This window comes from Ursus arctos, unplaced genomic scaffold, assembly GCF_023065955.2.
Source record: "Ursus arctos isolate Adak ecotype North America unplaced genomic scaffold, UrsArc2.0 scaffold_37, whole genome shotgun sequence".
Lineage (NCBI taxonomy): Eukaryota > Metazoa > Chordata > Mammalia > Carnivora > Ursidae > Ursus > Ursus arctos.
This window is the reverse complement of record NW_026623053.1, coordinates 18,076,096-18,102,248: the sequence shown is the minus strand read 5'-3', so window position 1 is coordinate 18,102,248 and position 26,153 is coordinate 18,076,096. Positions and strand designations below refer to the sequence as shown.

The 26,153-nt window shown below is 37.4% G+C and overlaps 1 protein-coding gene across 1 annotated transcript in view; it reads right to left on the bottom strand.

Annotated features, from left to right (window-relative positions):
* Positions 1-26,153, bottom strand: part of TTC6 (tetratricopeptide repeat domain 6) — a 190,640-nt gene that overhangs the window by 84,474 nt on the left and 80,013 nt on the right. Inside the window, exons 6-7 of the mRNA XM_057306418.1 lie at positions 21,830-22,024; positions 8,428-8,569 (exon numbers count right to left, since the gene is read on the bottom strand). Of these exons, the coding sequence (XP_057162401.1) occupies positions 8,428-8,569; positions 21,830-22,024 (337 nt within the window). The remainder of the gene's footprint in view (positions 1-8,427; positions 8,570-21,829; positions 22,025-26,153) is intronic.

Here is a 26,153-nt window from a genome sequence, read left to right as displayed (position 1 = left end):
CATAGTGACTTCTTTCCAAAGACTACAGTATGAAAACAGGGAAAAAGGGAAACTACACAGTGAAGAAACTTGGCAAACACTACCTTAGATGATTAAGGTTAACATCAACAATGATAACACATGTTGATAATATGTACCTTTGATATGATGTGATCAAAATGGCACTTTACCTTGGTTGTCTTAATTCCAAAAGCACATCGGGCAAATCCCAATTGGAGGACATTCTACAAAATACCTCACCACTACTCCCCCAAAGTCTCAGAAACTGTCACAGCCAAGAGAAACATAAGGCAACTAAATACAACAATTAAATATAATGTGGTATCCTGGAACAGAAAATGGACATTATATAAAAACTAAAGAAATCTGAAGGCGGTATGGACCTTAGTTACTAATAACGTATAAATACTGGGTCATGGTACTGTAGGCTGTATTAGTCTCCTAAGGCTGACATAACAATTACCACTGGGTGGTTTAAACGAACAGAAATGTATTCTCTCACTGCTCTGGAGACTAGAAGTCCAAAATCAAGTTGTAGGAAGGTCCATGCTCCTTTGAAGGCTCTAAGGAAGAATCCTTCCTTGCCTCTTTCTAGCTTCAAGTGGTTGTCATCAGTCCTTGGCATTCCTTAGCTTGCAGCTGCATCATTCCAATCTCTGCCCCTGCTGTCACCTGGTCTTCTTCCCTGTGTGTTCAAGCAGCATTTTCCTCTTACAAGGACCCTGTGCTATGGGATTTAGGGCCCATTCTCAATCCAGGATTCATCCGAAAATCCTGAATTATATCTGCAAAGACCCTATTTCCAAATAAGGTCACATTCACAGGTACTGTGGGTTAGGACTTGAACATGTCTCTTTAGGGCCACTTTTCAATCCAATATGATCATATTAATAACAGGGGAAACAGGACGTGTAATATATGGGAGACCTCTATACTACCTTTGTAACTTTTCTGTACTCTCAAACAATTCTACAAAATAAAGTTCATTATCAATAAATAATAATAAAGCAAACAGTAAAAGACAAAATTGTTTTTAAAACTAGTCGTAGGCATTGGGGTGCCTGGATGGCTCAGTCAGTTGACGTCCAATTCTTGATTTTGGCTCAGGTCATGATCTCAGGGTCATGGGATTGAGCCCCATGTCAGGCTGCGCTCTCGGTGGGGAGCCTGCTAGAGATTCTCTCCCCCTTCCTCTTCCCCTCCCCCTGCACACGCACACATGGGCTCTCTTTCTTTCTCAAATGAATGGATAGATCTTTAAAAAAAAAAAAAAACAGGTGAAGGCATAAAAATTAATCAGGCATTCATGACAAAATTTTCGAGAAAATGTGGTAAGATTTTTAAAATAATAGCTGCTTGAATGCATGGTATTATGGGTAATTATATTTCCATTGACTTTTAATAACACTTAATTGGGCTATTCCTTTACCCCAAAAAGATTTTTCACCAGAAAAATGAACTCAAATAATTTTAAAGCATCAATTTGCAAGCATTACTATAGCATTAACTATGAAACCTTAAGAGTGACATCTCCTGGAGTGTGGATGTTACAGACTTTTTAGAGTAATATACAAAGACCCAAACACAGTAAATAAAGATCCACAATTATAAGGTGACATTGAGTCTTGGCCACTTTTATTTCTAGTCAGATATACTTCAACCATTCCATACACTTGATCACATTTCCTGACTATCAACAGAGTATTTAGAGAAAAGCAGATTTTGCAGTTGCCAAGTTAATTTGTCCACCACAAGAATTCAAAATTAAGTTCCCATCACACTTGTCCTCCGTTTTGCTGGGCATACTGTATCACTTTATGCTGTATAGACCTAGAGCCAGGAAGTCATTGCTAAAAGATGAATAAAATCTTCCAAAATCAGCTGACGACTCTTCTTCCAAAGATCACCTAGAAATTAAGAAGATTTCAGGCATTCAAATGGTAGGACACATACAATACAGTAATTCCTTCCATGTAGTAGTGTCCAGCAGCGTAAGCCTCCAGAATAAAACGATTGCCCTAAAAGTAAGCAAGATACAGCCTTCCGAGTGGAAAGAGAGGAAAATGTATCACTAAGCAAACAGCAACTTTGCTATCAAGGAAAAGCACAAGTGCACCTTCAGGAGAGAATTTATCAAATTAAACTAGTGAAGAACCACTCATTGTGGTAAATTGATTTCCCCTGCAATGCTCAAAACTTTCTAAGAGGAGGACTACAAAAATGGTTAAGAATGACAGGGTTGGTAGCTGCTAGTACTTAACAGGAGGATAGAGATGGCACAGCAAACTGAATTACTATTAAGCAACCAGCTTGACTTATTATAATAGCACCTGCACAGTCCCTGCGGTCACTATGAATATTACAAGCCAGTACAATAACTCATGTTCACGTTGAAGAGCCAAAGTCAGAATATTCTGTTCACTAAGGGAGACAGACATGCGAATTAGTTCCTATTGGTAAATTATGATTCATGTAAGTGAAACATAAGGATAAACAAGACTTTTCAAAATGCGGTCTGAGACTCTAAAGAGCTCAAGACCTTTTCAGGGCTCTTTTCAAGACCTTTTCAATACCTTTCCACACTTGAAAACTATTCTCTCAATAATATTTAGAGGCTACTTGCCCTTCCTCTGTGTTGAAATTTGCACTAATGGCGCAAAAATTAAATTGAATAAAATTGATGGCAGCTTAGCATGAATCAAGGCATCTGCACCTTAAAAATGCCCACCAGAAAGCAGGAAAAATTACATAAAAATGCAATTTTATTACATCTCAACTTTTAAGTACACATCTTTTTTTTAAGTACACATCAACGTGACTAGATGAGAAGTATATATAAAGTGTCTCTGTGGCCACAGTGAAGTAGGATGGTGGTTTTGAGGAAAAACGCATGTGCTCTTGTCAGAGTTGCGACCTGAACTAGCCACGGTTTTCATTTGAGAGGACAAACATAAAACTGTTCATTCAGTTTCGGGTGTATGGCAAGCATTTTCCTGAAAATGAATGAAGCAATCCTGTCATTTCAAATAAAAACATTAAGAGTATTTGTGCCAATAAAAATTTAAGCTTTTAGCAAAAATGAGAAATTTGGAAAATGTGTGTCCCTCACCATGAGTCTGTCGCGTTCCCAGTGTGTAGGAGTGCTGACAACACTGACTCCATGTTTGGCTCTCCATCTTGTTCATGCCTGCACAAGGACCTCCCTCAGTGCCACGTGTTCCAGGACCCATGGAGGTTAATGGATACCCTGACGGGAATGTGGGAAGGCTTATTCTGACTTCCCTAAAGCAATGCACAGAAGGCTCCACCTCAGATAACTAGTAGAGATGACTGGTGCACAGATGACGTCACTTTAGATAACTACACTTTGACCTCACCACCATGCCCCTCGCTCTATAAAAGTTAAGGATTAAGGTCCAGATTGGACAGAGGATAGCTGCATAGTACCTGAGTCATTTGAGTGTCCAATCCCCCCTGTCAGCAAGTTACCCTGAATATAACTGTATGAATAGTATGGAGTGGTTTGCTTTGTTTTTCAGTCTCAAAATGCCTTCTCAGTCTGGAGGGTACTTTACTGTCCCTTCTCCACCTTCTAACACAATGCTAAAACCTTTTTCTGACAATATTAAATATAAGATATTTTGATATTATATATATATTTATATAGCAAAATGTATCAACATTTGAAGAGCGACATAACTTGATGAACAAATAATGGATGTACAATGTTACAAATCATAAATGGGTAAAAAATCCACTCAAAGTACAAAACGACAATAGATTTTAATGTATCAAGACATGAAAGTCGTTGATGTGGCTTTAGTTGTGGGAATTATCACTTAATTTAGCTACATAAATTATCACTCAAGGTTACCTTTATAACTAAGTTTAATTGCTCTTTGTTTTTGCTCTAATGATGACAATTTTTTATTAAACTTTATTTTGAGATAATTGTAGATTCACATGTAATTTTAAGAAATAGTAAGAGAGATCCCATCTATCCTTTACTCAATTTCCCTCAAAGGTAACGTCTTGTAAAACTATAGTACGGTATCACAAGCAAAAATTAACATTAACACAGTCAAAATACAAAACATTTTCATCACCACAAGGATACCTCATGTTGTCCTTTTATAGACACACTCATCCGAACCATCCATCCTGAAACGCTAGAAACCACTAATCTGTCTTCCATTTTTATAATTTTGTTACTTCAAGAATGTTATATAAGGAAACTGTACAGTATGCAATCTTTTAAAATTGGCTTTTTCAGTGTAATTCTCTGAAGATTTATCCTTATAGATGCATATATCAAGAGTGCCTTCCTTTTTATTGCTGAGTGGTAGTTGCATGTTCAGTTTTTTAAAGGTGGGGAAGAACCTGGGTACCTGGGTGGCTCAGTTGGTTAGGTGTTTGACTTTGGCTCAGGTCATGATCTCAGGGTCCTGGGATCTAGCCCCATGTTCATAGGGCTCCACACTCAGTGGGGAGTCTGCTTGTCCCTCTGCCCCTCTGCCTGCTCATGCTTGCTCTCAAATAAATTCGATCATGTGTATATATATATATATATATAAATCTCTTGAGACTTTCTTGTTAATGCACAGTTACTTTTAACTTTATTATTTAGCTTCCAAATATCTGGAGATTTTTTTGCTATCTTTGTTATTGATCTCTAATTTGATTCCATTATGGATTTGCTCTATCTTGGTATATATCCTATGGGAACTTGAAAAGAATATTTATTCTGCTTTTGTTGGGTATAATGTTCTACAATTTCAACTAGATTCTATTGGTTAATGGAGTTTTTGAGTTCTCCTATATCTCTGCTGATTTTCTAAGTGTTTTTATCAATTATTTAGAGAGGTAGTGATGTCTCCAACTGTAATTGTGGAATTGCCTATTTCTCATTCCAGTTTTTGCTGCATATAGTTTGCAGGTCTATTCTTTGGTGCACACACTTCTTAAGACTGCTATGTCTTCCTGGTAGATTGACACTTTTATCATAATATAATGCCCCTCTCTGCCTCTGATAATTTTCTTTGCTTGAAAGTCTGCTTTATCTGATATTAATGATATTAACTAATAATCTGCTTTTCTTTGATTTATGTTTGAATGATATACCTTTTTTTACCCTATTGTTTTCAACCTCCAATATCATTATATTTGAAGTCAGGTACTTGGGCTATGTTTTTTAATCTACAGTGCAATCTCCATCACTTAATTGGTGTACCCAGACAATTTACATTTAACTTAGGGATTTAGTCTGCCATTTCGTTTTTTGTTTTGTTTGTTCTCTCTGGTATCTTTTGTTTCTCTGTTTTCTTTTTCTTGCCTTCCTATTATCTGGACATATTTTTAAAATCCACTTTTATTTATCTATGGTGTTTTGACTGTATCTCTTTGTATAGCTTATTAGTTTTACTCTAGGAATTACATTATATAAACATAATTTATCAGTCTACAAATGTCATCATTTTACCAGTCCAAGTGATATGAAACCTTACCTCTCTTTATACCCTTCCCCATTTGTAATTATTTTAAACATTTCCTCTATATACATTTAACAACGTGATAATTTTTTGCTTCAACTGACAAACATAATTTAGAATACTCAAAAGGAAAAGGAAACTACTGTTTTAATCATATTTTTGGTTTACATGTTTTTGTTCCCTCTAGATACTCTAAGATTTCTTCTTTTTATCATTTTCTGCCTATTTAGAGAACTTCCTCTAGTCATTCTTTTAGGTCAAATCTGCCAGCAACAAATTCTCTTAGTTTCCTTTCTTCTGAAAATGTCTTGATCCCCCATCATTCCCAAAGGATATTTTCTCTGGATATAGGACTGATTTCTGGCCTCCCTAGTTTCTGATGAGAAATTCACTGCTATTCAAAGGTTTTTCTCCGACAGATAACATACTGTTTCTCTCTTGGTGCTTTCAAGGTTTTTTCTATGTCATTATTTCTCAGAAGTTTGGCTATTATGTGGCTTAGTACAAATTTCTTTAGATTTTTCCTGCTTGGGGTTTGCTCAGCTTCCTAAATATGTTTGTCTTTTTCCAAATTTGGAAAATTTTCAGCCATTATTTCCTCCTATACGTTTTCAGTCACCACCACCTCTTCTTTTTCTTCTCCTTACAGAACTGCACTAACACAAATGTTAGATCTTTTATTATATGCCCACAGATCCCTAAAGGACCTGTTCCCAAAAGTCTGTAAATATTTTTTTCAATCTATTTCTCTTTGCTGTTCAGACTGGATAAATTCTATTCTTCTATCTTCAAGTTCACTAATACCTATCTCCCACATTCTACTTTTGAGCCTGTCCACTAAGCTTTTTATTTGTTATTATTTTTTTTAAAGATTTTATTTATTTATTTGACAGAGAGACAGTCAGCGAGAGAGGGAACACAAGCAGGGGGAGTGGGAGAGGAAGAAGCAGGCTCCCAGCAGAGGAGGGAGCCCGATGTGGGGCTCGATCCCAGGACCCTGGGATCACGCCCTGAGCTGAAGGCAGACGCTTAACAACTGAGCCACCCAGGAGCCCCATCAGTTATTATTTTTAATTCTAAAATGTTTGTTTCTTCCCTAAGAAAATTTCTATTTCCTTTCTGTTTGTTTGTTATTGAAGTATAATTGACATATAACATTATATAGTTTCAGTTGTACAATGTAATGATTTGATATTTGTATATGTTGCAAAACGATCACCACAATAAGTCTAGTTAATATTCATCACCATATATAGTTGCAGAACTTCTTTTCTTGTGAAAAGAAACTTTTAAAATCTACTCTCTATTCTGCTCCATGGATCTACGTGTCTGTTTTTATGGTAATACCATACTGTTTTGATTACTAGAACTTTATAATATAGTTTGAAATCGGGCGCATGATCCCTCTCGCTTTGTTCTTCTTTCTCAAGACTGCTTTGGCTATTCAGTGTCTTTTGTGGCTCCATACGTATTTCAGGATTGTTTGTTCTATTTATGTGAAAAATGCCATTGACTTTTGAGCTTATTTAATGCTTCTGTTTTAGCTGACACTCCACTAGGCTTCCCCTGATACTATCACAGTGGGGAGGGGGAGATGCGGTCATTACTACTATTTGATGCTAGAAGTCCAAGATCCCCATGTGGTTGCAACTGACAATATGGAGGGGGAATCTCATTCACACTCCGTTAAGATGAAAGTCCCAGCTCCACATTCAGCCTTCTTTGATTCCACCCTGGCAGGGGTATAAGAGTGCCTCATCATTTTCTGGCAAGAGTAAAGTTTCAATTTCCCACTAGACTTTTGATTGGGGGGGGCACTTTTTTCTGTGGTATTTAGCTGGAATGGAGCAGTTACTGTCTAAAAATTTTTCTGTCTTGCTAGGCTTCCCCTTTCCTAGTTCTTTGCCTAATGAGAGTTGGCTTTTGTTAGAGTTTTTTTTCCTTTGTCTATTTTTTGTTTCTAGATTAACAGCTTTCTCAGCTTCAAGTCTAGTATATATGTAGCAAAAAAGAAAACCCAAGGAACTAACTCACGGCCATGTCATTTCTTGGGTTCCAAAGTTTCTAGTTAATGTGTTTTGTTCTCCAGTTTTCAAGAGTCTTCTATGTTTGTAACATCCAGCATTTTTAGTTGTACTTAGCAGGAAAAACAGGGAGGAGTAAAAGTAGTTCTTCTCCATCTTCCCCAGAATACAAGGCTTGCAACAACTTTCAAGAAACTACTACTTGTTAAGTTTTGGCATATTATCAAGGGAAAATATCCATAATTATATTAAAAAATATATTAAAATTTCCAACTACACAGCTGTGTAAGACCAGAACTTTCCTCATATATTTCAACCAAGACAACCTACCACAAAATTGAATGCATAAGCAGACACGAGACTTCAGCCATCTTCTAGTAAGCCACACATTAAAGAGATTGCAAGACATGTAAAACAACCCTAGTTTTCTCCTTAAATTTTTGGTTTTCAAAAATATAATTATTTTTCATAAAAATACATTTTATGTTAACATATTATTTTGTTACTGTTATTTTTAGTAAATAAACACTTAGTATTTTCTCAGTTTCAATTTCCAATATTTCTAGATGTCAATAGATCTAACCCACATAGGGGCACCTGGGTGGCTCCGTCACTTAAGTGTCTGCCTTTGGCTTGGGCCCTGATCCCAGGGTCCTGGGATCAAGCTCTGCCTGTGGCTCCCTGCTCGGCAGGGAATGTGCTTCTCCCTCTCCCTATGCCCCTCCCCCACCACTCACGAACATGCTCTCTCTCTGTCTCAAAAAAACAAATAAAATCTTTTAAAAAAAAGATATAACCCACATAAATAATTATTGAGGTCCTCAATGATTCTTAAGGTTATAAAAAGGGTCCTGAAACCAAAACGTTTGAGAACAGTAAGGTAGAGCAAAGTAATATTTATAGGAAGTTCTTACTTCCTCTCCCAAGAGTTGTAGGTATGGTTTGTGAGCGAGCTGTCTAGTTCTTTGTGTCAATTGCGGTAGTACCACTGGTGGTGGTGGAAGGACGGGAACATATTCTTGATTGCGATCCACAACAGGAATTCCTTGCAGTATTCTATAGTATGATAAAAACAATAAATTTGTTTTTTAGGTCACTGATGAGTCTCATTTCATATCTCTGCTGAAATAAACACATTAACATTTGATATCTGTACTAAGCAGAAATTGTGCAGAAGTCAGATAATCAGAAATGGGAAATAATTCAAAATAATTTATCTTGGTTCTGTATACATTTTAGTAGTAACCTTTATGATGGTTTCATTATATTGGAATAATAAATTCACACTGTGAAAGCCTAATTACAAAAGAAGTAAAAAAGGTCTCTACTTTCTGATCACTAACCTGTCCCCCACTCCAAGCCCACAGGAAATGGTCTCATTTCTTAGAGGGAGGTGAAGCGCCAGCCCAAGCAGAACTGCCTTCTCACAGTAAAGTTTTCTCCTCTTGAATCATATCTTGCCAGGATGACCCAAAAAACTATGGCATTAAATCTTCCTCTCTAGGCTACAAACTATATATATATACATACGTATATATACATATATATATGTATGTATATATATATGTATATATATGTTAGGGTATACACAAGAAACAAAACTTATAAACAAAAGCCTTAGATATGCCAAAGAGATGAGCTAAATGAAAATTTGAAGGCAAAATGTGTTATTTATGACTGACTTACAAACTGCTTAATATAACATGAATTTTGTACTAAATTTTATATTAATTTGTACTAATTTTTGTACTTGTTATAAAAGAACTATAAAATGAGTACAAAATGGGCTTACACAGACTGTGGCTGTATCAATTTCACGTGGACGTATTTAGAGCCAATGTTCTTGATATTCCATTATATGAACAGACAATCACTTTATGAGCCATCAAATGTGAAGACTAAGAGTACAGAAACCACCCAACTGACTTTAGTTACTTAATAATATGCTGAAACCCTCGGATCCTATCATACCAGCTCTCAAAAAGCAGGCCCACCCAAAGCTAGGCTCGTGGAGACAGAGCTTGCCAAAGTAGAGTTGTGGAGAAAAGCCTCCTAGCTCAACTAGTCAAAATGTTTTAATTCAAAGAGAAGATAAAGTTCAAGTGCCAATATGGTGACTATAGCAGACTGCCCCTGAATACCCAAATTAGCCTCCTTCTGAAGTGCTTTCCTGAACTGCTGAGGTAACACTCTCCTGCAGCCAGTGTCCTAGCTGTGATCCAGGATCCACGAATCAGATGCTCTCACTTACAATTTGGAAGGCAGAAGGTTCCCATGTTTTTGTTGGCAAACAATCACGGCAACTGAGTTCTACTGTAGTAGTGTTTCAGTGAACAGTCCTTTGTAGGCTGCCTCTCTTTTTTTGGTAGGGGGAAGGGGGCGGCAGTGAGTGTATCAAACAGAAATACTGTGGTTTCAGAGTCTAAAGCTGTGACAGTAGAGGCCACTGGATCCCTGAATCACAGCTAAGGTAGAATGTTGCCAGTACTGGCTTCCAGATTTGCCACCTTCCTGACTATGCTAGAAGGAGCAGCTCCCTTGGCAGCCAGTTAAGTGTGCTGTGTGAGTCATCTCTGGAAGTCCTCCTGCCTAGAACCCATTTTCCCAATCTTTCCACTGATTTTTATAAGCATCAAATTTTCATTACTAACTCCCTTTTTGCTTAAAATAGTTAAAAATAATTCTGTTTTCTGCAACTGAATCCTGACTGATACATACAGAACAAAAAACAGGGCAAAGTCTGTTGGCTGTAATACTGAGCCAAGAGAGCACATACGTCAACATCAGTAAAATATTTCTAAGATCAGGAAGGAGAGGTGTGACCTTAAGAAGCCATCTTGAGACACTGCTGTATTTTTACCTAGCTCTATACCAAAAACAAGGTAGTAAGAGTCATTCCCAGCTTACTGTCTTTTCACAGTCCAAATGTGCACTAAAGAAAAGGACATTCCGGTTGACAGGAAGAGAAAGAAGTCATTGGACATTTTAGACTGTATAGCTCTGGTAGACATTTACAGAGGACCTTAGTGAAAGCCTATACAAGATTAGCAACTGTTTCTGTATGACAAAGATGAATCATTTACTTGAAATTTTTCTCCAAACGTTTCCTACTTCCTTCTTTATATGCAGAGGGAAGAACTAATCCTTTTTCTAGAGTTCACCCCCTTTGGAAAACACCGTTTCAGACTGAAAATCTCTTCATAACCAACCTCTCCCTCACGCCCAGCAGTAATCCCTGATTCTGCTCCTTCTCCTTCCGTGGTGTCTGTCCTGTCCATTGCATTTTCTCTCACCTAGTCCTGTGATATCATCGTTACTGGCCCCTTACCTTGGACTCTCCCTCCTCCAATCCATGCTAGATACCCTGCCAGAGGCGTCATCAGTCACTGCATCTCCAAATACTTTAATGACTGCACAGCCTGTATGAACTCAAGCTCCTGAGCCTCGCATTCGGGGTCCTCCGCAGTCTGGGCACCACCTACTTGCCAATCCCACTTCCCATCCCTAACTCCTGGCCGAACCTACATTCCCTCTGCAAAAGGTGCCCGAGGGGCTGAGATTACTAAGGGGCAGGAGGGAAGACAGGCAAACCAAATGACAATACAGTGTGGCTATAAAAATGATGAAAAGAAGGCTTTCAGATCAAAACTCCTTCATGACAGCTTTATAAATCCCCCTCTACCCAGTCAAAATTCATCTTTCCTTCCCTAGTTTTCCTGCGGCACTCCATCTGATCTTTCATCGTAGAATATACTACTTTTGATTCTGTGTATCTTTTTCACAGCAGACACAGACTGGTGTGAAGAGAAAAGTGATTCTTACTCATTTTCTTTCTTCGGTGGGTGCAACTGTAGTAGGTACTGAATCAGTGCTGTTGTATTCTGGCGCAGCGAGGAAAGCCTCACAGCCAAAGCCAGTCCCACACTCTGCCCTGGGGAACTGAGAGGCGCAGGTACTGCAGCGGCTCCCGAAGTGTGTTCCCTAACCAGCATCGTTAACTTCACACAGGAACTTGCTAGAAAATGCAAATTCTTGACCCCCCATTCTACTTAATGAGCCAAAATCTCAGGGTGGACCCGGTCATCTGTGTTTTAACCAGCCCTAGAGAAGATTCTGATAGATACTGAAGTTTGAAAACCACAGATGTACTGCAATCTTTCCTAAAACAGCCTGATCATAAGAAAATTCCAGGAGCTTGTCAAATCTATAGCTTCCCAGACTCCCCCTCTAGAGATTCTAATTCAGTGGGTTAGGGATAGAGCCTAGGAACTGATACCCTTATCATAGAGTCCAGGTGGTCGTTATGGGGGGCTGGAGCCTAAAATTCAGATATAGTGAGAAGAGCTAGCTTTTGGAATGAGGCTAAAAACCAGGACTTTGGTGTCACTTTGACCATTTGGCGTTCTATGTGGGGTAGGTCACTTTTCCTTCCTAGGTCTGTTTCTTCATCTATCTACAGCAACAGTGATCAGGTCTTTCAGAGTCTAATGCTTATAAATAATACATGTGAGAGTTCGCACATAGCGCATGCTCACTAAGTGGTTGGTATTACAATTATTTTTGGTATTATTGCCATTATTGAGGGTGTTGAATGAAGGAAACATGCCCACCTCTCTCAGAGTGAGTTAAACCTCTTTCCTTGTCTCCCATGGGCCAGAGATATAAAATGTGTTTCTTTGCTCTAAGCTGTGAGTACTCTTTTAAAATCTCTGCATACGTACTCTTGGAGTTACATAAAAGCGAACATGAGCTCCATCCTATGAAGCATGGAGACGTGTTCTCCCTCCAGCCCCCTTCTCCCCTTCTTGGTGTTACTCTAACAGACACGTGCCCCCACCACATCTTTGCTATGCCTTCCTTAGAATTCATCTTGCTCCTTGGGGTACAAAATCTGGGAGAGGCTTCACGGATGGAGCTCACAGTTGCTTTTATACAACTCAAAGAAAACGTGTACAGGGATATTTTAAGAGTGCTCATGTGCAAAAGTTTTGCCAAAATAATACTTATATGCAATAGCGTATTCTATTCCACACAACAGTTTTTTCAAGTGCTTGTGGCAAGCCACGAAACTGATTTCACAGCCCCTCATTGGATCACAACCTACAATTTAGGAAATAGTAACTTACAAAGAATGTTGCTTGAGAAGCAAATTCCTAGATCTAGAAAAGACTTGTCTTCTTGAAGATTACAAATAATTTTCTTTAGCATAGTCTTCAAAATTTGTAGCACAGGTAATGAACACTTTGAATACTTTATAATAAAATAATAAATCTAAAGAAGAGTATAACTATATAGATTTTCTTTTTTTTTTTACAAAATATGATTAGGGAAGTGGGGGATTTTATTTTTAATCATTGTAACTTCCTTGTTACATGCAAACAGTGACATCTGGTGGAATGACATTGCTTTGCTTTAAAAAAAATTTCAGCTTTCACATATTGAGTTATGAAATCATAGTAATGTCCAAATAATTCCTGTGTTTATAGTTCCATATAAGACAAAAATACATCAAAAATAATCTAATATCTCACCAAACATTGATCACGCATAATAAAATGACTTCTGTCATCCCAATCTGTATTTTTTAAAATATGCTTAAGGCTTATTTAGGTATAAGGGTTATTTATTAAAAATGGATATAATAGAAGTCTAATTGAGGTTACTATTGGTTCTACTTCTAACTCTGCCACCAACTGTGATTTGGAGTGTGAAATTTACCCAGTTTCTGCATCCATAAATATGAGAAGGTTAGGTTAGGAGAAGGGTAAGATCTCTTCTGGCTCTAAAACATGTGCGTCTGTGACATATCCCCAGCTAGACCTCAGACAGGAATTAAGTCTTATGTGCTTAATGTATCTTGGGTCACTGCCTAGATTACGTAGCAAGGAACAAGGCCAAGTAAGGGATGGGTGTGGGGGTAGGATTAGACCTAACCATTGAGGAATGGAAGACAATGCAGGAAATGGGGCAGAGTGGGGGAAAGTCTGTTCCACATACCCACGTTTGAAGGAAATATAGAGCAGAAGACAGAACACAATATTCCAAACATAGTATGCCAGACCACAGGCAGTAGTGCACTAGAAGTGGCATCAAAAAGTTCTGTCTTGGGACAATGGCACGTTCTAGTAGGGAGCAACCAGTAATAGGGAAAACAAAACCAGGCAGTATTCAGTGAAAGCTTTCAGTGATTAAGTAATTAATATCAAGGAAGTCTACCACAGTTTGCAAGGTCCCAGTCCTGGCCTAATACTCAGAAATAGGATTTCAGTTGCTAAGAGGGAACAAGAAATGTAAGAACCTCCAGTTTAATATAAGCAAAAGCCCTGCTTCCAATGTTGGGTCACAATGCATCAAATAAAAAACCAGGGTTAAATAAAATATGCATATCTCAAATTATTCAACTAGAGCTTGCTTCTCAGCTTCTTTCTGGCTTATATCAAGATTTTTTCCGAAAACAAGATAAGAACAAGTATTCAGAATGAAGCATGAAAAGAAAAAAATGAGAGGGTCTTCACAAATTCACAAAACAGTGGGATATAATGGAAACCACATATAGAAGCAGAGAGATCTAATTCTGAATCTGAGCTTTTACCAGCCCTACATACATGGGCTAGACATGGAATCTCTGAACTACATTTTCTTCATTTGGGAAATACAATGGTTTTATCTGTTTATATAGAGTTGTTGTTAATACTAGATTATATAGGCGTGCCTGGGTGGCTCAGTTGGTTAAGCATCCGACTCTTGATTTCAGCTCAGGTCGTGATCTCAGGGTCCTGGGATGGAGCCCCATGTCAGCCTCCATGCTCAGTGGGGAATCTGCTTAAGGATTCTCTCTCCCTGTCCCTCTGCCCCTCCCTCCATTCACGTTCTCTTTGTCTCTCTCTCAAATAAATAAATGTTTTTTAAAAATACTAAATTATATAATAAATGCATCCAACACATTTTCTATTAGATAATTTTCTGTTTTTTGTATTCAAATATCACCACAGTATTTAAAAGATTCAGATAAAATCTTTGAAATGCAAGCAAACTTTATATAGTTCATTCATAAACTGTTAAGTAGTAGATATAGTGAGTCAAAATAATATCTCATGTGTCAGTATTTCAGTTTTAAAATAAAAATCCTCAAAGGAATATAAACTGCAAAATCAACATCCTTAATATCATTTTTGTAAGATGTATGTATATAAAATATGTGCATGCACAGAAAAAAAGCTTAGAATAATCTTTATCATATAGAAAAACCAATGGCAAAGGCCAATCTCTAGTATAATAGTTAACACTCACAGAAAAACTATATAGAGGCAAAACTCTCAGAACCTGGCCCATCCCACCCTCCAACAAATTTCAGGATCCTGAATGAAAATGAGTACTAAAACCTGCATCTTCTGGTGCTCCTACTTAAAATCTAAACATAGTATTCTTATGCCTCCAAGATGAGCAGTCAAGAAATGCCAGGTCAATCTACCTGATATTAACTTCGGGCAACCAGAAAGTGAGTACATAGAAAAATCAAATACGAATTCCATGAAGAGAGTCTGAAATGTTTAAGAAAGAAATATAGCATCCAAAAGTTATATGAAGAACATCCTTTTGGGAAAAAATTATTATAGAAATCAAAAAGTATTTTTTAAGATTTATTTATTTGAGAGAGAGAGAGAGCATGTGAGCAGGGGCAGGGGCAGATGGAAAGAAATAGACACCCCATTGAGGGGGGAGTCCGGCTGGGGGCTTGACCCCACCACACGGAGATCACGACCTGAGCCGAAATCAAGAGCAACTGTTCAACCAACTGAGCCACCCAAGCTCCCCTTAAAAAGTATTTCAGAAAAATTGTGCTTTCTTGACAAAAATCTATCAAGGAAATTTTTAAAATTCTTTCATGAAACACGTAACAAAAATTCAGATAAGACAAAAGACTTAGATTTTTCTTAAGAGATTAATAGAATTAAGAAAAAAGAAAAATGCTATAGCAGTATTAGAATAGTAGTTAGAGGGGCACCCGGATGGCTCAGTCGATTAAGCATCTGCCTTCGGCTCAGGTCATGATCCCAGGGTCCTGGGATTGCCCCACATCGGGCTCCCTGCTCAGAGGGGAGCCTGCTTCTCCCTCTCCCTCCTGTTCATGCTCTCTCTCTCACTCGCTATCTCTCTCTCAAATAGATAAAATCTTTAAATAAATTAATTAATTAAATGGTAGTTAGCAGAAATTTTTAAAATTTATACGCAGAAAATGAAACAATTAGGGCGCCTGGGTGGCTCAGTCGTTAAGCATCTACCTTCAGCTCAGGGCGTGATTCTGGTGTTCTGGGATCGAGCCCCACATCAAGCTCCTCCGCTATGAGCCTGCTTCTCCCTCTCCCACTCCCCCTGCTTGTGTTCCCTCTCTCGCTGGCTGACTCTCTCTCTGTCAAATAAGTAAATAAAATCTTTAAAAAAAAAAAAAGAATGAAACAATTGATTTGGAAGAAAGGTTTGAGAGATGAAGGTATATAAAGTGATGATAATGTAGAGGATAGATAATACAGATCCAACATATGGTTAATTGACATACCCGAAGAAAGTCATCAGATAAGTAGAATGTAAATACTACTTAAAATAAAATAGAAAAAGTTCTAAACTGAAGAAGTGTATTTGCATATTAAAAGGGCTTTTTGTGTATCAGGAAAAATTAATTAAAAAGCAATGCACTCCCCAACATGTGCCAGTGACGTTATTTAAGGCAAAATTTAAAGTCCTAGAAGCATCTAGGAGGAGAAGTGGAGAGGAAACAGATTACTTGCAAATAAAATAAAAACAGGCTTCAGATTTCTATCTCACAACATTAAATATCAGATAATGATACAAACCAAAAAAAAAAAAAAACCACACACATGGATAAATATTGGTAAATATGATAGATTATAGGAAATAGCAAAGAACTAAAACAAGAGAAAGAGAATATAAAGTAAGATGACAGGAATAATATCAAGTATATCTGATATGACAATAAATGAATAAGGGTGATCCAATCTATTATAAGAAAAATTTTGATTGGCTTAAAAAATATTCTAGTCTATGCAATCTACAAGTGACACAACTAAAACAGATTAAAAATAAAAGGGCAAACATACACCATATAAAGCAAGCCAAAAACAGGACAGAGTTTCATTTTTTATGGAATTAGTGTACAATCTATAATGAAAACAAAAGGACCACAGTTAACAGTTTCTTGAGTTTCCTTACACACACACACACACACACACACACACACACAAATTTGTATATAATCATATGTCTGTTTATATTTTAGTTCTACCTCCTTTCAGCACACAGAGCACTACCGTATTCTTAATTGAGGTTGCAGTGTATCCCATCATTGGATGTGCCATAAAAAATCTTCCACTGATAAACACACAAGTTGTTTCCAGTTTTTAATTATTATAAGGACAATGAACATCGTTCTGCATGTATCTTAGTAAATGATACCAGCAGCATATAGATGGTATTTAAAGCCATGGTCTTGGTAAGGAGGGGAGAAAACAGGTCCCAGTATAAAAAACATTGGGCACGCCAATGTTTTGAAGTCAAGAGATGAGGAGATACCTGCAAGGGAGACTTGAGAAGACATAGTCAAGGAGGCAGAAAGAGAACCATAAAAGAGTATAGTCCCAAAGGTCAAGAGATTAAAGTGTTTTAAGGAAGAGTTAATGCAACTGTGCAAAACACTACTAAAAAGTCAAGTTGAGTACTGTGTATCTTACAGCAAATCTGATCGTGTCATTCTTCCTCAAAAAACTCTGTCAATGGTTTCCCAATACACTGTGAATAAGAATCTCTCCCCCAAGGCTCATTTGCTCTCACACACACATGCAGGGCATCTGTGAAATCCTACATGATTTTATTCATGCCTCCACTCAGCCTCCATCGCACCACTGCTCCTCCTGTTCTCCAATGCTAGACCTCTTTCCAATTCTTAGATGAGCTCTAACTGTCCACAGCAGGGACTCTCAAACTCCAATATGCATTCAAATCACCTGCATTTCTAACAAGTTCCCGAGTGATGTTGATTCACTCTTCAGGTTGCAATGTAAGTATCATTTCCTCAAACCTCCCAAGATAATCAGGAAATCTTCCAAGTTTCCACAGCACCCTGCACATCTGCATATTAATTGTTACATTCCTGATAAGTAATTTACCATGTTCTTTTCTGCTAATCTCCACATTCCCTGAGGGCAAGGATTATGTTAGCAGATGTTTCCCTAGTGCCTAAACTCTATGCCTGCCACACAGTAGGCACACAAAAAATATTTGCTGATTGATTTAAGTGATTATTCAGATCTATTTTCCTTGACAAGAAAAGATAATTACAACACAGTTTAAGAAATCAGGTTACAAAACATTAGGTACATAGCATTATCCCAGTTTTGTTCTATGCTATTTATCTGCATACAGAAAAGTCTGGAATCACATATTTAAGAATGTAAACAGTACTGTCTCTGGATGGCAAGATTTTGGATAATTGAAGGGGTTTTTGCATTTTCTTGCATATTTGCTGAAGTATTGTTCCTATTGTTATTTTGTAACAAAATAATAAATGATATTAAACATTTAATTCTGACACTTAGCCTTTGGTTTTCCAATTGTTGCAGTTGCCACTGTTTTAATTTATAGAACTAACAGTCTGTTCACATTTTTTTCAAAATGTGACTAAGAATTTCTCTTGTAACTTGAAGTCGAGTGGAAGGTTAGGTCTGGGATCTATAGCCTAAGTACTGCTTACCACGAGGAAGCTAGCTTTAAGGTGAACCTGACTTGAGAAGGTCAGCCCATGTTTGTGAGACACCATTTTTTGCCCCCTCCCTCTTTATTGATGGTGGATCAACAAAATACACAAGCAATTCTACATAGACAAGCCAGTGAAATAGAACATAAGTCCATAAATAGACTCAGTAACACACTGGAATTTAAGGTATGAGAAGTTGGCATTTCAAATCAGTGAGGAAAGAGGATTTATTGAATAAATGATATGCAATTAACTAGTCATTTGGGAAAAAATAATGCTTATTCTATCAAATTAACTACAGATGGATCAAGGAAAGCTATGAAATTACTAGAAGAAAATATGAGAAAATACATTTAAATTTAAGTGTAGAAAAGCCCTTTCTAAGAAGGATACCAAGACTAAGACACATGGAGAATGATTGCTATAGTTTTCACCACATAACAATTAAGACTTCTGGATAGCATAAAACACCATAAATAAAACTAGAAAGTAAACAACAAATTAAAAGAAACTGTCTACTATCTATGACAAATAATTAAAATCTTTAATATAAAAAGATCATTTATACAATTAGGAAGAAATGAGTGATGACTCAACAGAATATGAATTGATAATTCTCAAAAGGAGAAAAATAGCCAAAAGACATCTAAAAATACGCTCACCATCACTAGAAATTAATAAAACTATAATAATAAAAAGATATGTTTCCTCAGCGGATTAGAAAAAAATCAAGAAGACTGATAATAGGTTGTCTTAAGGGTGAAAGGAAATGAACAGCATCATAAATTGTTGAAAGCAGTCTAAGTCCATATAATTTTTCTGGAGAGAAGACTGGCAATATGCATCAAAAACTTAGAGCAAAAAAAGTTTAATAAATTACTCCACATTTGGAGTCTTCTTACATTGCAGCTTGGTTAAGTTAGTGAATAATATGAAAATATTTAAATGTTCACATATACCCTTGGGTGAAAAATCAGTCTATAGAATGCCGTACATGGTTTAAACACGTGCACATACAAGAGATGTTAGAAGACTATTCATCAAACTGTAAGTTAATCTAAGTGTTTAAATACTTTCAATGATTTACCTTATTTAAAACCCCAAATCTAAAATTCTATGCTAATTCTAACCAAACAACTATAAACTCCTCTTTAGAATACAGAAACCTTAAAAGCAAAATTATAATCAATATGAAACATTTTTATAGTCCTCATCAAAATTCTATCTAGCAAGATAAAGGTAACTTTGAACAATCTATGCTATTTTAAATAAACTTAAGTACGTACCTATGCTAGTTCATTAAAATATCCTTGGTGTTTGCCACAAATAACAATTACTATATGCAGAATTAGGAGAGCATGAAAACAATACAACCACAAATATTGTTATGCTTTGTAGTTAACTGTTCATCTCACAGAAAAACCAAAAACTACTAAATGAAAGGGTATGCGTTTTGTGTTTACAATCACCTCTCCTGAGAACACTTATTAGCGCAGAAAAAATTATGCATTTCTCCGAACTTGTAGGCTCAGCAGACAGATATATTTTGCAAAGGTTAAGCTATGTTTAGCAAGGTAATCCTCAAGAGAGGGGTGCCAGAGAATTAAATATGCGGTACTTAAATTAACTTCTTATTTGGTACTTGGGAACAAATTGCCAAGAATTATCATCATCAAATAGAACATTTATTGACTCTCTTAGAAAAGGAACGATCTACTTGAAGAAAAAAAACTTTAGAATTGGAAAGAAACCAGTATTTGTAACACTCCGCATGACGAACACAAGCTATAACTCCACAAACCGTTGAGTAGCTTACGGCGCTGATGGAAATTACTCAAAACAGTAGCTTCGTGACTACCCGGTTATGTTTATGTCTTTATTTTCCACTCTCAGCTTTAGGCTTTTGAAAGATATTCCAAAGAATGTCATACAGAACTGTTACTTTCTACCAGAGAAGCAGGAAGTTTTGAAATTTCCAAAATTCTTCACATACAATTTGTTCCCAAACTTTGAAAACCACGTACCTGACAGATCAAAACTAAAAGACTTAGATGTTTAAGACGATGAATAGGAAATGAATCCTTGGAAAACATTTTTGCCTAAATAGAAAATAAACATGAGAATGACCCTCTTTTAGGAATTCAAATTCAATTTCATTGTGATTACTGAACGCAGGGAAACTGGATGACTTAAAATCATGAAAGAATGCAGTAAAGTGTTACAATTTTTACTAAAAGTCAAGTTTGAGGAAATGAGCTCAGAAAACACCATGAAAAGAGTGGGCAAGTTACTAATAATTCTGTGATAGTTCATGCAATTAAAAGTGGTCTTTTAAAATATTCTCATATTTTAATGAAATACTTATAATGCTTAAAATGTTATACTTAAATTTAACTAAATATTTAATGTTTTCAATATTCTCAAATGTGTAGTAGATGATTTATCTTCGGGATTCCTATCAGCTCTTCTGAAAGGCAAGAGACTTACGAATATGCATTCTCAATGGGCAGGTGATATCGCCCCCAAAGGGGTGAAAGTTGGTGCCTGGGGAGGAGGATGATGAAAGCTTATTCTTTTTATGTGTACGGCATATACACACACACACATATATGTATATGTATACATGTATATGTATATATGTGTCTGTGTAAATAGATAGATACACTACCATAAAGATCAGCAATGTATATCCAGGATATTAAAATGCAACAGGGGAGGGCAATTAGGAGGAAAAGTCTAAAAGCCTTCCTTAAAGGAGTAATAGTGAAAAAAAGTTTGAGAAAAACTATGTTAGACACATGTGGATTTTTATCACTATCCAAAGATGAAAACTTGGGCAAACAACCTGATATTATGGAGCCTAAGCTTCTTCGAGAATAAAATGGGAGTTACGACTTCTTATAGTTGAAGATTTAAAAAGAAAAGGTGCAATGCACACCACACAGTGCTAGGATTGTAGTTTCTGCTAAATAAATGTGACCTCCACTCCCTTTTCTCCTCTCTTTTGAGGATGCTATAAATTACATCCTCTCCATGAAAGAATGCTCAGATGCCAAAGGAAAGTGAGACATGAAGAGAAATGGAAGAAACTCCAGGGGCAATGACTTTTGTACATGATCCCTGGACTCAAGTATGCCCAAAGGTGGTGTGAAATCTAAAAGACTGACTTTGAATCTCAAATCTGTGATTTTCTTAATTGTAATAAGCCTAGCAACGTGGCTTGATTTTTACGAGCCTCAATTTTCACATCTGTACTCCACAGAGTTGTTACAAAGAACAAATGAGCTAACGCATGTGACACTGTTTGGTAACTAGACACCACTAAACTAAAGTTACCTTGTGATAGGCCGCGGGTCATGGTATTAAGAGCAGGAAATGAAGATGCTGTCCTAGACTGTGTATGTACTAGGAAGGAATGGAAAGGACAAAAACTGCTCCTCTCTAGTATCTGAAAACAGAATTGAGTCTTCAAAATCTAAACCTCAAAGGCAGAATTTCTTTGGCAGTTTAAATCTAGTTTAAAAGAAAGTTACCAGTGGAACTCTCACCTGTCTCTTCGCTCTTCATCTGTAAAGTGATGATCTAAGAAAGAGGTTCCCAATATCGCAAGCAGAGTATCGTGACCTTTCTTGTCAGCTGTATGGTACACTCGAGAAGCCAAGCGCAAGTTAACAGGTAGTTGCTGGGCTGGGACAGTGGTGCACAGATCATGAAGGGTAGGAGAGGGGTAGTCTTGCAGAATTCTGCAACAGAGGAAAGAAAGTGGGCTTCTTTGATCATTTGTGGTCTTTTCGATATAAAATACATTGACATTGACATTTTAGTTTAGGCTCTAAAAAGGGTGTCTAAATGTATAAGCTTTAAAACTATAATATTGGTTTATAACAAATTTAATATCACCATTGACCAGATCTTCAAAATTATATATCCAACTTTCTGCTGAAGATCTCAACCTAGATGACTAACAGATACCTCAGAAACAACAGGTCTAAAAGCAAACTCATTGTCATCTCACCCCAAATCTCTTCTCTCCCGATTTCTGTAACTCAGTTGGTGACCCCATACTCAGCCACCACGTATGACGTCTTTGCTACTCTGCCCAAATGCTAATGTCCCCGAAGAAGTAGAACAATGTAGTACATTATCCGTTAACTAGCCTCACTGGAACCCAGGTCTCTAAGTTTATGCAGCATCTTCCTTCCCACTGTGCTCGAACTTGCCTCTCTCCTGCCTTCCCGAAGTACAGAAGAAGGCATGAAGACCTTTCTTAATTCCCACTGTCACTTGCCATCCAATCAACAAATACATATTGAGCACCCACCATGTACTACTACTACTGTTCTGTGCCAGGTGATCTATACACATTCTCTCCAACTCCCACGGTGAACTTATTATGTGGGAGGTATTATTACCCTTATTTTAGAGCAGGCCTATTTTGGATAGGTTCATAAAATTAGTAACTACTAGGATCTAAATACAATACTGCTGATTATATTTTTTTTTTCCTGTTACTGCCTGTTAATGACCCCTGAGGTGGAAGTGACCCCTATCCAGGACGACTCCATTCCCACCTCCCTACTATAATTATACTCTTGGGGATGCCTGGGTGGCTCAGTCGGTTAAGCGTCTGCCTTCAGTTCAGGTCATAATCCCAGGGTTCTGGGATCAAGCTCCACATTGGGCTCCGTGCTCAGCGGGGAGCCTGCTTCTCCCTCTCCCTCTCCCTCTGACTACCACTCCCCCTGCTTGTGTGCTTACTCTCTCTCTCTCTCTGTGTCAAAATAAATAAATAAAATCTTTTTTTAAATTTAAAAATAAATAAATAAAATCATACTCTTACATTAACCAAAAGATGACCTTTTCATCAAATCAAATCAAATGAACTTTAGATCATGTTCTCTAGGACCTCCAAGACACAGCTGACAATATTGATGACCCTTCCTGAAATTGCTTTTTCTTTGTGAATTTTTTTAAACCTGTGCTGTCCCAGCTCTTCATCTACCTCTCAAATTCATCATGATTTGATTTAGTCACTCGATTTTCTTTCTCCATCCCAAACGGGATGACTTCCAAGGTTGAACTCCCCTTTGCATGATGGAAAAGTAAGCTTCAGTGTTTCTATTTGCTCTTGTGCTGAGACCTCTCAAATTTCAGCTCCAGCATCACTATCTCACATAGGTTCCTGGTCTGTAAGATACAAAATGCTGAGCCATCTTTGACTCCTCTTCCCTTCACTTGCACATCCTATGAAAAACTGAGCTTCTCCTCTACCCAGGGCCGCTGCTTCTCCCTCCTCACTTCCAACACACTCCAGTCAAGGTCCTCATCACTTCAGCCTGCATTCGCAAGGGTCTGAGAGTTGGATTGAGCACCACACCCTCTGTTTCTTTCTCTCTTCAATTCCTCCTGCAAAATTCTATTACACTGATCTTTAAATACTCCTTTGCCTGGCACGACAGTTCTCTGTTGCTTCCTGCATTCATCTAACTTCCTCTAAGTTTCAAGGCTCTTAATGTCTGACTGTACTTCTAACACAGGGGTTAGGGTCAGAATGCCTCTGTTCAAATCCTGTTTAAAATTATCACTAGGTCATACGCAAGTCAATTATTTATACCTTGGCAAATTGGAAATAACAACACTAGCACATCCTGGATAAAGTTACTTTAAGAAAGAAAGGAGTTGAGGACAAACTGATGGTTGCCAGAGGGGAGGGGGAGGGGGTGGAAGGGTGGAAGGGTGGAAGTAGGGGAAGGGGAGCAAGATATAGAGGCTTCCGATTATGGAATGAATAAGTCATGGGAATGAAAGACACAGGAGAAGGAATATAGTCAGTAGTATTATAACAGCATTGTGTGGTGACAGATGGGAGCTACACTTGTGGTGAGCACAGCATAACATAAAGAATTGTTGAATCACTAGGTTGTAAACCCGAAACTAATGTAACATTGCATGTCAACTATACTTCAGTACAAAGAGAAGAAAGAAAGGATTGAATGCATTTAAAATAGTGTCTCTCACATGGCAGCTATTAGCTATTACTATCGGTCTCCAGGATAATTCATGGCGACAGCAATACCTGTCAGTTCCTTCAGTTATGGGTCAACTGCTGCCTATCCTTTCGTCCATGTTTAAACATCCTTCAAACAATACCTCCAAGGCAAACTTCCCTGCAAAATTTACTGTTCTTTTTTCTTTTTTACAAATATCTCTTTTCATACATCGCCTTCTTCTTGTGCCGCCCCTTCTGACCCTTTATCTAATGGGTTAATGCTGACCTGTCCACCAACTGCTCCATGTATTGTAGATAGTAGCATAGCATGAAGGATTTAGACTTTAGAGTTGGCTGCGCCTGGATCAGAATCTCAGTTCTAACACTTGCAAGCTATATCATTAGCTTCTCTGAAGGCCTCTGTAAGATGAAAATAAATATCCCTAACTATTAAAGGAAATGCCTAACTATTGCCTTTGTGAAATTGAGAAGAATAAACAGTCCCTGGCCTGTGGAAGTCTTAAGAAATGCTCGTTTTATTTTTATTGCTGTTGTTATTAATTTGCACTAGACAGCAGCTAACCCATCGCTAGGCACAGTATGGACATTCCTGAATCACTGGTAAAGAGCAGTTCATATCATTTCCAAAACAGCACAGGGCTCAACAAGACCAGCCCATAAAATCTGTTCATGTTTGAGTAGGGTGGGGGTTGGGGAGGTAAAACCAAAGCATTTGGAAATGCCCAAGACAAAGAAACCTAACTGAAGGAGTGAAAATGCGTGTCCGGAAAGCCAGGGATCCTAAGGAAGGACTGAGGGAGGAAAAAAAAAAAAAAGGAGAGAAAAGGTGAGCTCTGAGGTCAAGGTAATCTACATCACCGTTCTGTCTAGAACAGGCCCCGGCTAGTGGAATACATTACGATTTTTTTTTTTCCTTGAAAAAGCATCCCAACCAATCTGAATTCCTATGCGCCCATCATACTCTGATAACAGATTTGCAAGTGAATCTGCCTAGGTCATTGAGCTAAATAACATGTCGCCAAGAGATGGCGAATTTCCAAGAAAACAAATTAATTTGGGGGCTAGTCACTGGTGAGAAAAGTTAGGTAAAGAAAATACTGTTTAAAGAAAAAGGAGCAGTGAATCAAAGATTTTCAGAAACATTTTTCCAAAATTCTCTTTCTTTATACAAATTTCTTAACTATCAGGTTTTCATTCCTCTGTGTCTTATTCTTATTTCTTGCTAATGGAAATTTCTCATTTCAATTTTAATGAATTAACACAGTACTATATATATATCAAAAAGATCTACAAATATTTTTGGCATGCTCGAGAAAGGCTGTATGTTTTTATAGCACACTCTCCTTAAACAGGACTATTTGTCATTCTTTGAAACACTAAGACATAAAAAAGAAAAGACTCTGACTCTGTGTGTGGTCACACTACTTTGCTTAATGCACTAAATGCAAGGTTTTTTAGAAAAAAAATCAAGAAGTTTCTGCTTCATTGATAATCTGACAGTAACTATTTATTGAAGGTAAAATACTTGTTGTCTGCTGTCACTATTTGTTTTAATACATAATCTTGCTAACTAAATGAGCTTAAAGCAATGCAGATAAGCAATGGCATGTACAGGGTCACTTAAATGCCAGTTCGACTCTTTCATAAACTTTGGAATTCTTTTCCCGTGAGTCTATTCTCAGCTACTAAATTGTGAGTAATATCCATTTACAAAGTTTAGGCTGGCCATAAAAAGGTTGTCTTCCATGTCCATCACACCTTTCAATGCCCTAAGCAACAACAAAAGCTAATAATTAAAGCTTCTTTAAGCCCCAATAAAGAGTCAAATGAAGAAGAATCTAGAATAAACCAACCCATAAAAA